The sequence below is a fragment of the Schistocerca nitens genome, chromosome 7 (genome assembly GCF_023898315.1).
Source record: "Schistocerca nitens isolate TAMUIC-IGC-003100 chromosome 7, iqSchNite1.1, whole genome shotgun sequence".
NCBI lineage: Eukaryota > Metazoa > Arthropoda > Insecta > Orthoptera > Acrididae > Schistocerca > Schistocerca nitens.
In genome coordinates, this window is record NC_064620.1 from 194,271,298 (window position 1) to 194,284,856 (window position 13,559).

The 13,559-nt window shown below is 41.7% G+C and overlaps 1 protein-coding gene across 1 annotated transcript in view; it reads left to right on the top strand.

Annotated features, from left to right (window-relative positions):
• LOC126195185 (uncharacterized) overlaps positions 1-13,559 on the top strand; it is a 600,884-nt gene that overhangs the window by 337,572 nt on the left and 249,753 nt on the right. Inside the window, exon 3 of the mRNA XM_049933698.1 lies at positions 7,455-7,559. Coding sequence (XP_049789655.1) covers positions 7,455-7,559 — 105 coding nt within the window. The remainder of the gene's footprint in view (positions 1-7,454; positions 7,560-13,559) is intronic.

A 13,559-nucleotide genomic window follows, 5' to 3' on the forward strand; every position in this document is an offset into this window, starting at 1 on the left:
ACTCGAATTGTCGTGTTGCGTGTTGTAAGTGCAAGTGGTGTGCTTACTCTGTGTTATTGTTAGCAAAACTTCACGAATCGATCAGGCAATGCAACTTCCAATACCAATAAAGAAATACAGTCACTGCAAAATACATTCAGCCCCTTAAGCTTGTAGGCAGTTAACGTATACACGAATGTCACCGTTTTATGAATATATTACAGGAGCGTGAAAATGACTCACGGTTGAAACTGGTTGATTCCACAGATGATAAACAATTTGCAACCTATTCGGACCATGTATTCATTCTCAAAACTTTATGTTACAATTTGAACTCATTATTTAAAATTGTCTATCTAACTGTTTTTTCGTTGTTCACAATAATATTCTTGTGTCATCGGTAGTCTTCTTACACTCAGAAGTCATGGTTCAATACTAGATATTCACAAATCTGCATTTTGTTTCAAACCTCAAAAAAATATAGCGTTATATCTGGGTCCATGTGGTAATAATCGGCTACACAGGGTTACTGCAATATCCCAGGAAGTTCATCACTGAGAAACTGCCACATAGATTACAGTAGAATACACCACACACTTAGACATTTCCCTCTGCAACATTGCAGGCCGTCCCCTTTCTAACTGTTCGTGGGAGTCCACTAGTACATACTTGTCTCGTTATTGCAGTAATCTGAAACACTTACAGTCCACAGTTCAGTAATATGAGAAGTAAGCCATGTGCATGTTTGAAAATTTCAAAACGTCTCGTCTAAGACGTTTCTGGCTAGGCATACATGCATAGCACAGTCCTCCTGATGCTACAGACATGTTGTCCCTTCCAAACTCTCCTCCTTCCTCCTCCTCGCAAGCGTCTGTAAATAATAGGACTTCAAACTAATGCCCTTCACATCAATTTTCTCCCTATAACCATCCACTAATTCTCAGAGAACTGAATACTGTAGGCGCTGACAGGTATACACTCTAAGACTCAGACAAAGAGAAAAAAGAATAAGAATGACACACCACGAAAGAATAATCAGGATGGGACGAAAATTGGTTGATGTTACCTACATGTACAACCAAAAAAATTATTACAATTTCTGAAAAATTCGATGATTCATTCGAGAGAAGGAGCTCCACGAAATGAGCAATTCAGTAACGCGTTGGTTCACCCTGACGAAACCAATTATCTTGCTGTCCATTGATTGACGGAAGTGTCCTGTGGGAAATCGTACCAAATTTTGCTCATATGATGCGATAGATCGTCAAAATCCCGATCTGTTAGGAGAGCTCTGCCTTTACTGCTACAAAATTTCTCAATGGAGGAGAGATCCGGCAGCACTGATGGAGTAGTTGGGGCTTGGAAAGCACAAAGACATGCAGTAGAAACTCTCGTCCTTTGTGGGGTGACATTATCTTCCTGATACGTAATCCCAGGATGTCTTCCCATGAAGGCAACACAACGTGTCGTAGAATATCAACGACGTACCTCTGTGCTGTATGAGTGCCTCGCATTACGCCGAGAGAGGTCCAGCTATGAAACGGAATGTCACCCCAGGCCACCTCTCCTGGTTGTCAGGCAGTACTATTGTATCGCTGTCGGGGCGTCTCCGGACACATCTTTGCTGGTCAGTCGGGTCCAAAACGAATAACTGAAGACAATTCAGAACACCTCAGGCATCGGAGGGGTACCACCCCGATTGTTATGCGGCTAGACAACCCGTAGTCGTGGTCTGAGGCGCCACATCTTTTCAGCAGGACGGGGTGGCCGAGCGGTCCTAGGCGCTACAGTCTGGAACCACGCGACCGTTACGGTCGCAGGTTCGAATCCTGCCTCGGGCATGGATGTGTGTGATGTCCTTAGGTTAGTTAGGTTTAAGTAGTTCTAAGTTCTAGGGGCCGATGACCTTAGATGTTAAGTCCCATAGTGGACAGAGCCATTTGAGCCATTTTTGAAGCACATCTTTTCAAAGTAGGATACCGTGGGATTTCATCGGCGGCACTTTTACAGCACAGTGGTAAGTCGACGATTTTCCATTACCTCTTTCCTTGGCCTTCGTGCAGCCAGCCCTGCGTTTACATTTCAGTAACATTATGGCCGCTTTCTACTGCTTTTTTTCGTACTCGCAAAACCTGCCGGATCTCTCCCCAATTCAGAAAGTTTGGAGTGTAATGGCAGGTATCTCCACCGAGCTTGGGATTTTGACTATGTAATCCGCCAGTTGCACAGAGTTTGGCACAATAACCATAAGGGGCAGATCCAATAAATCTGTCAATCAATTCGAAACCGAATAACTACTTTCGTAAGGGCCAGAGGTAGACCAACGCGTTTCGGTCTTGCTTAGTTTGTGAAGCTCCTCCTCTTGAACAAATCATCAAAATTTTCTGAAATTGATACTTGTTTGTCTGTACGTGCACATCTCTCGATTTCCTTCATGGTGCATCGTTTATTTTTTAATTTTATTTTATTTGCTTATAGTGTACTTTCAGTGTTTTCTCAAATATCTGGGCACACGTCACATCGTTACAGAACAAAATATTTGCAAAACTTGTTCATCTTCATAGGTACGTTAATGGGACACGCATGGGTCGCCCACTGTTGTGTTGGAAACCACTAACTTTTTTTCAGGATGCAGACGAAGACCTGTGTGGCAAAACAATATTCAAGATTAGGCCATTTACTACTTAGAATACAAGTTGTTTGCCGTGTCATCTGCGACGGCTGGTGACTACGTAATCCGGAGACGAATGCGCTGAATGCAACAGCAGACTCGATGCTGCCGGAGCCCTGCATCAGATCGGAGTGGAGGAGTGGTGCGGCGGTGTGACGTCCGTTGGTCAGGTAGGCACGCCCTGTAGGTGGCCCTAATTGGAGGTGGAGGTGACAGTGAAATGTGTATTTGATTCACATACTGTTTCTGTGAGTGCTCAGACCCTCGCTGTCCCAACAGGCGGACCGTGATGTCGGATGCCATGATGGCGTGGTGAACCTGGCCCGCTATTAGGGTAGCCTGTCAGATTCGAGCGACGCTGAAGTCTTCGAGGAGCTTGTGTCGAGGACTGGAAATGTGTAGATAGAGCCCTGGACTAGCCATCAGTGCTGGGAACTGCTCTGACTTTAATACCGATTGCTAGACTTTTTTTATCTATGGATACAGATTGCTGATCTTCTCGTAAGACAGCAAGTGTAAGACCAACACTAGAATATCTCACATACAAGATGTTACCATACCAGAATCAGAGGATCGAGTGCCAACGACACGAACAGCATCAATCACACTGATCGGATCCTATAGTATTAATATCGTCGAGCAGAGGCTCCACTCTATGACGTCATTGGTAATGACTGATTCAGTTTTGCTCTTCTAGAGTCGTCGGTGCTCTCCAGTTCCGCTACATTTCTTTAACGAATTTCTTACAATGACGTTACTGCTTAGTCAAACCCCTGATAGACGATGTTGCGTCCAACCTAGTACCTCTTCTATAACGTTTTGAAGGCAGTTGGGTCTGTACTCTTCCAATTTTTGCTGTGCTCGCACTCAGTCTCGATTCCCGAGCAAGGGGTCCCGGGTTCGATTCCCGGTGGTTCCAGGGATTTTCACCTGCCTCGAGATAACTGGGTCGGAGGAAGGCAATGGCAAACCACCTCCTATAGGAGCTAGCCTAGTACGGCGGTGTGGGTCTCCCGCATCGTCCCCTACGCTATGTTACGGAGTATGGGACTTCATCATCATCATTTCCTTACTAACCTGTCGCGTAACAGATATTTTGAACACGGTATCATTGTCTAGGTATAATGCACTTATAATAGATTATCTGAAGAAAAATTATCGTTCTTTGAAATGGCTTATTTTGTAAGACATAGCATGTTTAGAAACTATGCAAGACAAGTGAACTACTTGCCTCCTCCAAATTGCATCGTAGACTGTTCCTTGAAAAGTATTCAAACATTTGCGGACTCCATGTCCCACCCAAGGGCAAACACCACTGGATGAGAATACACCTACGTCCCACCCCTCGTTACCATCTAACTGGCTATTTTACTTTTACAGCAGTAAAATATGAGTCTTAGAAGCTCCTTGATTTGCTTATTTCGAAGAAAGGGGTGTCACTAACCGGAAGGAGCTGTGAAATGTGGTCAACTGTTTCGGTTTTATGGCAGTGAAATACTTAGCTGCTGTTGGGAGAGCCGAATATGTATAGCAAATTTGGTACCGGAAATCTATGATTAGCCTAGGACGTGGCTTAGGAAGCTTGGAGAGGGACTGGCCGGAGAGGGATGAGTGGTAAAAAAAAAAAGTGGTTCAAATGGCTCTCAGCACTATGGGACTTAACATCTGAGGTCATCAGTCCCCTAGAACTTAGAACTACTTGAACCTAACTAACCTAAGGACATAACACACATCCATGCCGGGGGGCATGATTTGAACTTGCGACCGTAGCGGTCGCGTGGTTCCAGACTGTAGCGCCTAGAACCGCTCGGCCACGAGGGCTGGCGATGAGTGGCAGGGAGAAGTTGAACGAAGAAGAACAGCGTTGGTGAGGGGAAAACGAAGTGGAAAAGGGGAGGCCGTTAGAGTGTGGATGTGATAGTAACGGTAGCGGAGGCGAGGAGAAGAGGTTGTAGGGAGGGGTAGTTCCAAGTTAAAGTTTATCTCTCAATTAATAAATGTCATTGACAGATTTTGCATGAATTACGTGATTTTGAGAATTACGTGATTTTATTCCACAAAGTGTACAGCCGATCAAAGAGAAGTCACTTCTAAATCGGTAAAAGTAAGCAAATGAAGAAAATGTTTCGGTCTGAAGTTTGTGTCTATAAAATACATATGAGAAAAGAATTGAAAAATCTGCGTGCTGCATTATAAGTGGTATTGGTCTCGTGGAAGACAATACATAGTCGGCTGTGAAGTGTCCATTCCGTTTCCTTCCTTTCACAATTTACGGGGCAAGCGGAAGAATGTGCTAATCCTATATTTAGAAATAATGGGGTCGATCAGATTTTCTGTTGCCGTTTCGATTGCACAACATGCTAGCAAGTCATTGTTCCAAATTTACCACTAGAGGACACTGCATGATTTATAAAACGTTTTCTCTCACTGAACTTAATTTCCGATCTTTGAACTGAACTGATTACGTAATATCTCAAACAACGCTCTTGTGAATTAGCACTTTCTTCCGCCTACCCCTGCAATTCGTGGGAGGTTACTGAATATGGAACACATCTCTTTGCAGGAAACTGAAGACATGATTTAAGTGTAAGCCGTAGCAGAGGTTTTTGCCCCCAAAACGAAACGAATGCTTTCTGAAAACTTTCGCATGTGGTGTCATACAAAATGCAGGAAATGTTTTGCCTTGGATGAAAACTAATGAAAATCATTTGGAAAGCGAACCCCTGTCATTGTTACACTACTGGGTAAAAGTTTACTTCTTCGTGGTTTCTCGGATAAGGTTTATATTAGACATACAAAAATTTGTTTCGATTCTATGATCTAGCTTAGGAACTTTACGTAACAACATCACTTTCATATGTAGCGAACGTGGATCTGTAGGCACAAAAGAGAAAGTAACACAAATATGAGACTTAATGCTTTATCATTCGTACTGGTCAGTAACGAAATTACTAAAACTCTAGCAATATTATGCTTTACTTTTGACATCTACACTCACAGGATGGATATCTACGGAAAATTTCACTAAATAAGAGCACTGATGCTATCCCAGCTGACACAGTCACAACCGAATTCCGAGCAATATAGCGTGTACGAAATTTCCTTAAGTGGAATTAAGTTTTTCGTCAGCTTACTGTTATCTCTATTTATGACCCTCTTATGGGTTACTTACAAATAATCACCGAAAATTATGGTTAAATCACAGCGTGACATCACTTTGCATGTGGCATCAACTGGCGGAGTGAGTGGAGGATGTTAGGCGTGGTAGATCATATTAGAAGGCGCTGTAGACTACCGAAAGCATTTTACAGATCGGTTCTGAAGTTGAATAACAACTGGTACATTCAGAGAAAGCGACTCACTCCGTGTTGCAATTTCCGTAGAACTTCCACCCAACGGGAAACCACAGTATTAATTTACGTACTGTCCAAACGCATCATTTCAACTTCATTTCGATCAATACGGAAACACTGGCTTTTTTTCTCTCGAATTATTAAAAAGAAAATTAACTTTATACACTCCTGGAAATTGAAATAAGAACACCGTGAATTCATTGTCCCAGGAAGGGGAAACTTTATTGACACATTCCTGGGGTCAGATACATCACATGATCACACTGACAGAACCACAGGCACATAGACACAGGCAACAGAGCATGCACAATGTCGGCACTAGTACAGTGTATATCCACCTTTCGCAGCAATGCAGGCTGCTATTCTCCCATGGAGACGATCGTAGAGATGCTGGATGTAGTCCTGTGGAACGGCTTGCCATGCCATTTGCACCTGGCGCCTCAGTTGGACCAGCGTTCGTGCTGGACGTGCAGACCGCGTGAGACGACGCTTCATCCAGTCCCAAACATGCTCAATGGGGGACAGATCCGGAGATCTTGCTGGCCAGGGTAGTTGACTTACACCTTCTAGAGCACGTTGGGTGGCACAGGATACATGCGGACGTGCATTGTCCTGTTGGAACAGCAAGTTCCCTTGCCGGTCTAGGAATGGTAGAACGATGGGTTCGATGACGGTTTGGATGTGCACCTTCCGCCGACCACTGGCGACAACATCGATGTACTGTGGAGACCTCACGCCCCACGTGTTGAGCAATTCGGCGGTACGTCCACCCGGCCTCCCGCATGCCCACTATACGCCCTCGCTCAAAGTCCGTCAACTGCACATACGGTTCACGTCCACGCTGTCGCGGCATGCTACCAGTGTTAAAGACTGCGATGGAGCTCCGTATGCCACGGCAAACTGGCTGACACTGACGGCGGCGGTGCACAAATGCTGCGCAGCTTGCGCCATTCGACGGCCAACACCGCGGTTCCTGGTGTGTCCGCTGTGCCGTGCGTGTGATCATTGCTTGTACAGCCCTCTCGCAGTGTCCGGAGCAAGTATGGTGGGTCTGACACACCGGTGTTAATGTGTTCTTTTTTCCATTTCCAGGAGTGTATAATTGTCGGTAGGATGTTATCCGCTATTATAGTTTCTTTAAAATATCCTTACTTTCCATATATCGATCGATGGTTTTTTCTCCTCAATTTGCGCAACTAGGCTGTGTGGAACAGTTCTGAAAATAGACGAAGATATGTGCATACACAATTCATGCTTAGTTAAAAACATTGCAGTTCAAATAGATTGTTAGACAAGTTCTGTTTACACGTAAAAGTTTTTGATAAGTGAATATTTCATTACTTCCTGTAATATCTCAGCTGTAAATTAATTGGAATTACCTATTGCTGATCGGCAGGAAATAAATCTTACTTTCGGGTTTGGTTACATGCCTTTTCAATTTTCTGTTACAGCTTGTTCGAGACACATCCTGATGTGCAACAGGTTTTCATGCCTTTCAACGGAATTGCCATAGAGGATCTGAAGCACAGCAAGCAACTAAGGGCTCACGCTCTAAGGTATGTTTATATTATCACTTGTAAAATCGAAACCCATACGTGTCAATGACACGAGTCAAACTCCTTTACAAACACCAATTGTACATAAAATAATCAGTAGATTTAATTGTATTTTTAAATATGTCGTGTGTACACTGCTTTCGAAACGCTCTGTGAAATGTTTTGGTCCCAGTGCCATATTCAGTCGAAGAGAACGAGACTCATTAGTGTAACGGGAATGTGTAGGGGATGCCAAGAATTCTAAAATGAATAAAATAATAAGACCAGCATACAGTCAAGAGTATTAAAAATAAGAAGTAAACAAAGGTTTTACAACTGAGCTAGAAAACTCGTGTTTTTGCACTCTATATGTGGCAGCATTCAGAAAGGCAGTTCGTAGATGAAGAGGGGATCAATAAGTTAAGGACTAGAAAGCTACGAAAATAAATTGCAGTATTGTTTAATGATTTAAGGATAAGAAAAATGAGTCTGTCGGCCCTACAATAGTAAATAATTTCCTATACTAGCACTTTAATACTGATAGAAACACATTGTAAATGAATGTGTGGACATCCGTGGAAAAGTAAGTGCTGTTCACAGCAACAGTAAGGTTCCACTTGTACTGCCTTATACGTATTTGTACAAGCTGCGACTCAGACCCAAATAAAACATCAAACATGCAAATACATAACACATTTCTTCTTTCATTTCCGTCGCAGGACGAAAAGTTTTGTGATCATAGGTAAAGAAAAATTTGTTCTACCTTATACTAATGCATAAGTGTCTCGTGTCGCCGTCTTAAAAAAGCAATTTAGATTTCTTGAAAATGTATGGAGCTTTTTAAACTTGTTAACAAGTGTAAAGTAGTTTCCCATTATTTACACTTTCCAATTTCGAAGTGTTCTAATTTGCTTCGAAATACACTGTTGTCTATAACTTAAAAGCTGTCCAAACTGATATTTCGATCTCGATTATTTTTTTGGGACGCGACGACAGTAACACAACGCGTCTTTTTCCAACGTGGTGCAAACTTCGGAAATAAATAGTTGTCTCTCTCCTGTGACAACCTTTCTATCTCAAAGTAGCAATTGCTACATACGTTCTCAATTATTTGCTGGAAGTATTCGAATCTCAGTCTCACTCTACAGTTCTCCACCTCTACAGTACCATGGAAATTATTTCCTGATGTCTTAACACATGTCTCTTATCCCGTTCCTTCTCGTTGTCGGCGTTTCAATATATTACATTCCTCCCAGATTATGAGGAGAACCTCTCCATACCTTATATTAGCAATCCACGTAATTTCAAACAAACTTTAGTAGCACCACATCCCAAATGCTTCGATTCTTTTCTGTTCCTGTTTTCCCATAGTCCATATTCCACTACTGTATAATGCTGTGCTCCAAAAGTACATTCTCAGAAAACTATTCCTCAAATTAAGACCTATATAGACTTCTCTTGGCCAGGAACAATTTTTTTTGCTAGTGCTGGTCTGATTTTTATGTCCTCCTTCCTCCGCCCATCATGGATCATTTTGCTTCACCTACGTCTATTCTCATTTCTGCCACTTCTTATTATTTCTGTCTTTCTTCAATTTACTCTCAACTCATATTTTGCACTCATTAGACTGTTCATTCCATTCAACAGTTTCTGTAATTCCTCTTCACTAAGGATAGAAACGTCATCATCGAAACTTATCATTGATATCCTTTCATCTTTATTTTTAATCCCAATGAACTATTTTCGTGTAATTCGACGGAGCAGCGGAGATCTAAATTGGTACTGTAAGACAGAGATGAAGTGCTACTCTTGGTGACAAGGTTGACACAGGATGACTCCTAATCCGAGCAAATGAAATAAGAAAAAACATATTTCAGACAGTAAATCGACCAGTTTCATGGATGTCTGACATCACTCGTCCATCTAAAAAATCTTCCCTGGCATTGTAGTCTTACTGAAGCACAACTAATGTCGAAACAATAATCATTTTACAAATGAAGTATGGATTTCATAAGGATTGCACATGATTTGTTTGTACAGTTCAATAGCATCTTATTAGAGAAAAGAAGACAGTTAATGCAAATTTCAGTGCAATTGGAATACATCTAGACACATAAACGCGTTCCTATTTTTGAATAGGCATTTCCATACTTATTTAGGTCGCCAAATCGTTAGTTATTACTTGATACAGTGTAATGTTTTAAATCAAACATAATGATAATACATTCAACTACACCCCAAAACTACCTGTAATGTTTCATCTTAATGACCCATGGTAAAGTGCTGTGAGCACAATGAAACGTAGAACTGGGCTGATACCGTCATCGTATCACACCGCGTGTGCCATATGAATAGTCAGCATCGACGGTTAATCAATACGTGCTACATCAAGTCAGAGACTGCGGCCAGAAGCTGTTGCTGATATCATGAATAGTGTTCTACCATCGGGACTGTAACTAACGTGATTGTCTACTCGTTATTTACAAGGGGAGATAAATAAATGAAATGGCGAATCATTGCCAACAAGCTATCCACAAACGAACTGTATCAACACCACGTAACATGGAGATACAATACGTAGCAGTCGTGCAGTAGGAAATCATATTGAAACGGCTTGTTATTTCGACACCTTTGTGAATCCAGTTGTCTGTATATTAGCTTTGCGCGGGAGTGTACGGCTTTTTGTAAATGTCAGTATCATACTCCGTGCCAACAGTCTCCTGATGAACTATAAATTGTACGAATTGTAATTACAGATTCTGGTACTAATGAAGTTAGCGATTTCATATCAGTAACGAACTCACATTTTGGTCTTGCTGTGAAAATGTTCTGACTTTCTGTGACCTCACTAAATCTAAATATATTCAAACCGCAATCCCGAAAATCAGTATTGCTTTTTCTAACATTTATTGTGCTACAGCGTTCCTCCCATACCGGTTCTTTCCCTTCTAGCATAAAGTTTTCTTAGTGATTTTATTTCTAGTGAAAAAAATTCATCCCACTGCTTCATTTTGTATTGATTATGATCTGTTTTGGTCCAATCCATTGAGGGTAGGGTACATAATGGTCATTAAAGAATGTTCTTAACTAATTTTTGGAAAATATTCTCCATTCAGCGTTAGTTATACAGAAAGTCTCATGAATAACAGTCATTAGAAATTGAGAGACTATTATTGATCAACGTATTTTCCAAAAAGTATACTACGAAATGACATAATGTGAAACTGAGCTGTGGTTCTTTTCGTGCTTCACTTTTTTGCTTTTTGCAGTTGCGTCGAAAGGTCGTAAACGGTGGAGGACACTTTTTTGGTAGATATTACCAACATAGTATGCAGTGAAGTCGCAGAAAATGCTACGTACTTACATTCCGACGGACATTATACGAGTACACCACTCACTGCAGTAGAAATTCTCGTGCAGTCGCTTCATAGTGAAGCGTTGTTTTGCTGTTCTTCCTGCCATGTAGAACGCCATTAAACTGGAAACCAACGTCATAATTGGCCACACGTGCTAGGAGCGTTTTTTTAGCCCAGTTTGTGACACTACGCCGGATACATTAGCTTACCAGTTACGGGAATGTTCATAATATACAAATGTACAACACTCTACGAACAGCAACGCCTTCTGTACCAGCGTAAAAGTTCCGGCTAAGGCTTTTATTGTACTTAATGTTCTGATTTGCTGAATACCTTGGTATTTAATTTAAAATTAATCGGAAATGCATGAAAGTACATACGAGATAAATAGAAAAAGAGACGACGGAAAGCAAGCCCAAAATTCATTCCGACTAAAATATGTCACTGTGACCCCAAACAGTCATTTGTTGATTTAATATTTAGTACTACTAATTTCTTAACGTCGCCCTCAATGTTTGTGCAATGCTTCCGCAGCAGGGAAACTATAGCGTTTTCCGCATCAGTTTGCTATCCGCTAAAAAAGAGGGATACAATCTGTGTCTGTGTTTAGTATCTCGCACAGGCCGGCTCTAGTGCGTCAGTCACAGTATCGGCCTCAGCAATCGACAACCGGGAGTTGACAGACCGAGAGACGATTGAAGAAACCTCCACTTGACTTTCCCCTATACCTACGCAATGTGGACCTGTGATCGCAGACCACATAACACAGTTTTCGCTGTTTTCCTGAAATTCTACGCTGGGTAATCCGTTTCGATACCAAGACATTCATTCCTACTTTTGCGAAAAATTATACATGATAATTAAATTCTTTCATATCATATTTTTCTAAATCGTTGTTGTTGTTTGATCACAATGGTGTATCGTTTAACCTCGTTGTAACTATCCATCGTTTAATAGCTTTAATTTCGGATACAGCCTTAACAGCAAAATGTCATAACGTTTCTATTATTCGTCGGACAGGAGGACCGAGCTTATGAAATTTCGTAGCAAAATACTTGTATCTTGCAAGAGGAAAACTGCAGAACCTCCAAGAAAGATATAGGTTCTAACTGGTAATAAGCTTTTAAAGAGTAAACATTTAATCACCAATAAACTTTAGCAGAACAGATAAGAGAAGTTGTACAGGGTGTACCAAAACTCCACCGACAAGCTTTCAGATGACGGCTTTAACCGAAACCGGTAGCACAATGAAAGAAACGAATACAGCTTTGTGTTATGAATTTTGTGAAACTCTCAGAAATTGTTCTGGGATACCTTCTGATTATTTTGGTATAAGGGACCCATGGTGTCCAGTGACACTTTCGTTACGGAGTTCACCCGTACTTGTGAGAAAATACCTTGAGAACAGTGAAAAATCTTTTAACGTGCCGTACCCAAAACTTACAAGGCAAGGTACAAAGTAATGAAACAAGGCTAATGCGAGACACGGGCCCTTTTATCACAGTGTAAGAAATCTGTTCTGTCAGTCTACAGAGCAACATGTAACAAATGAGGAACCGTTTCCCTACAGGTCAAGGCAAAGTATACGGCGACGCACTACTGTGTTACATGCTCCTGAATTCCAGGAGACTGGCGCACATCTTCTGCGGCTGCAATAATCCTTTCAAACAGGTCCATGCGAGTATTAACGGGAGTCTCCTAAACTAGGCTCTGTAATGTGCCCCTGAAGAAGTCCATCGTTGCATTGTCTGATGCTTTAGATGGCCACGGAACAGGACCAAAACGACCAATACATTGTCGTCCAAACTGTACGTCAGTATGGTTTTCAACATTGAGTTTAACGAAGGCATCTTTGTTGTCAGAAGCAGTTACCGTGAGCGAATGGAAATAAGACACACACTACATTTCATCGACAATCTTTCCAGTGCATACAGACATAAAGGTAATTGAGGAAGGATACTAAACGAAATACAGTAGCTCTGTAACGAGCCGACAGAGACCGTGAGTTGGTTATATAGGGTTCAAAAGGTATCCCTGAATAATCTCTTACAATTTGTCGTTGGAGTTCTGGTTCACCCTGTGTATAGATTGTCTCATAATTAATAGTGAAAACTGACACTGATGAAAACATACTATAAAAGAAGAACAAAAGTTTCACTGAACATGAGTCCGCAAATGTACTGTCTGAGAGATAACTGTGAATATGTCGTTACGAGTAGACTGACCAACTCTCCTGTACTTTCTGGTATCTCCCGTATTACAGTAAACATTTTTAATCCAGCCGGATCCCTTACTGACCGCCTGCTACTCGAGTATATTTCGTCGGAGTTCACCGTTATAAATATTGATATCTCGAAGTACTACCAACAGTTCTAATTCTCTGACTGACATATTTCGAAAAGCTCTCATGTAATAATCTATCCTGGTGTCGACATACAGTCTTTTTGCTGTTCACGCTTCTATGGAACAAAAACGGCTTGGCTCAATGGAATACGAGTAACGCACAAACAAAGACATATCCTGCGAGTCCAGAGGGGTCGTCAGAGAGTGAATGTTTATTGTTCTGTTGGTCAGTACTGGCAACCCACGGATGCGCTCACCTCGTGCCGCTCAGCAGCTGTCGTATAAATAAGGCATGGAAGTAACAAGGGCTCGCGAAAGCGGA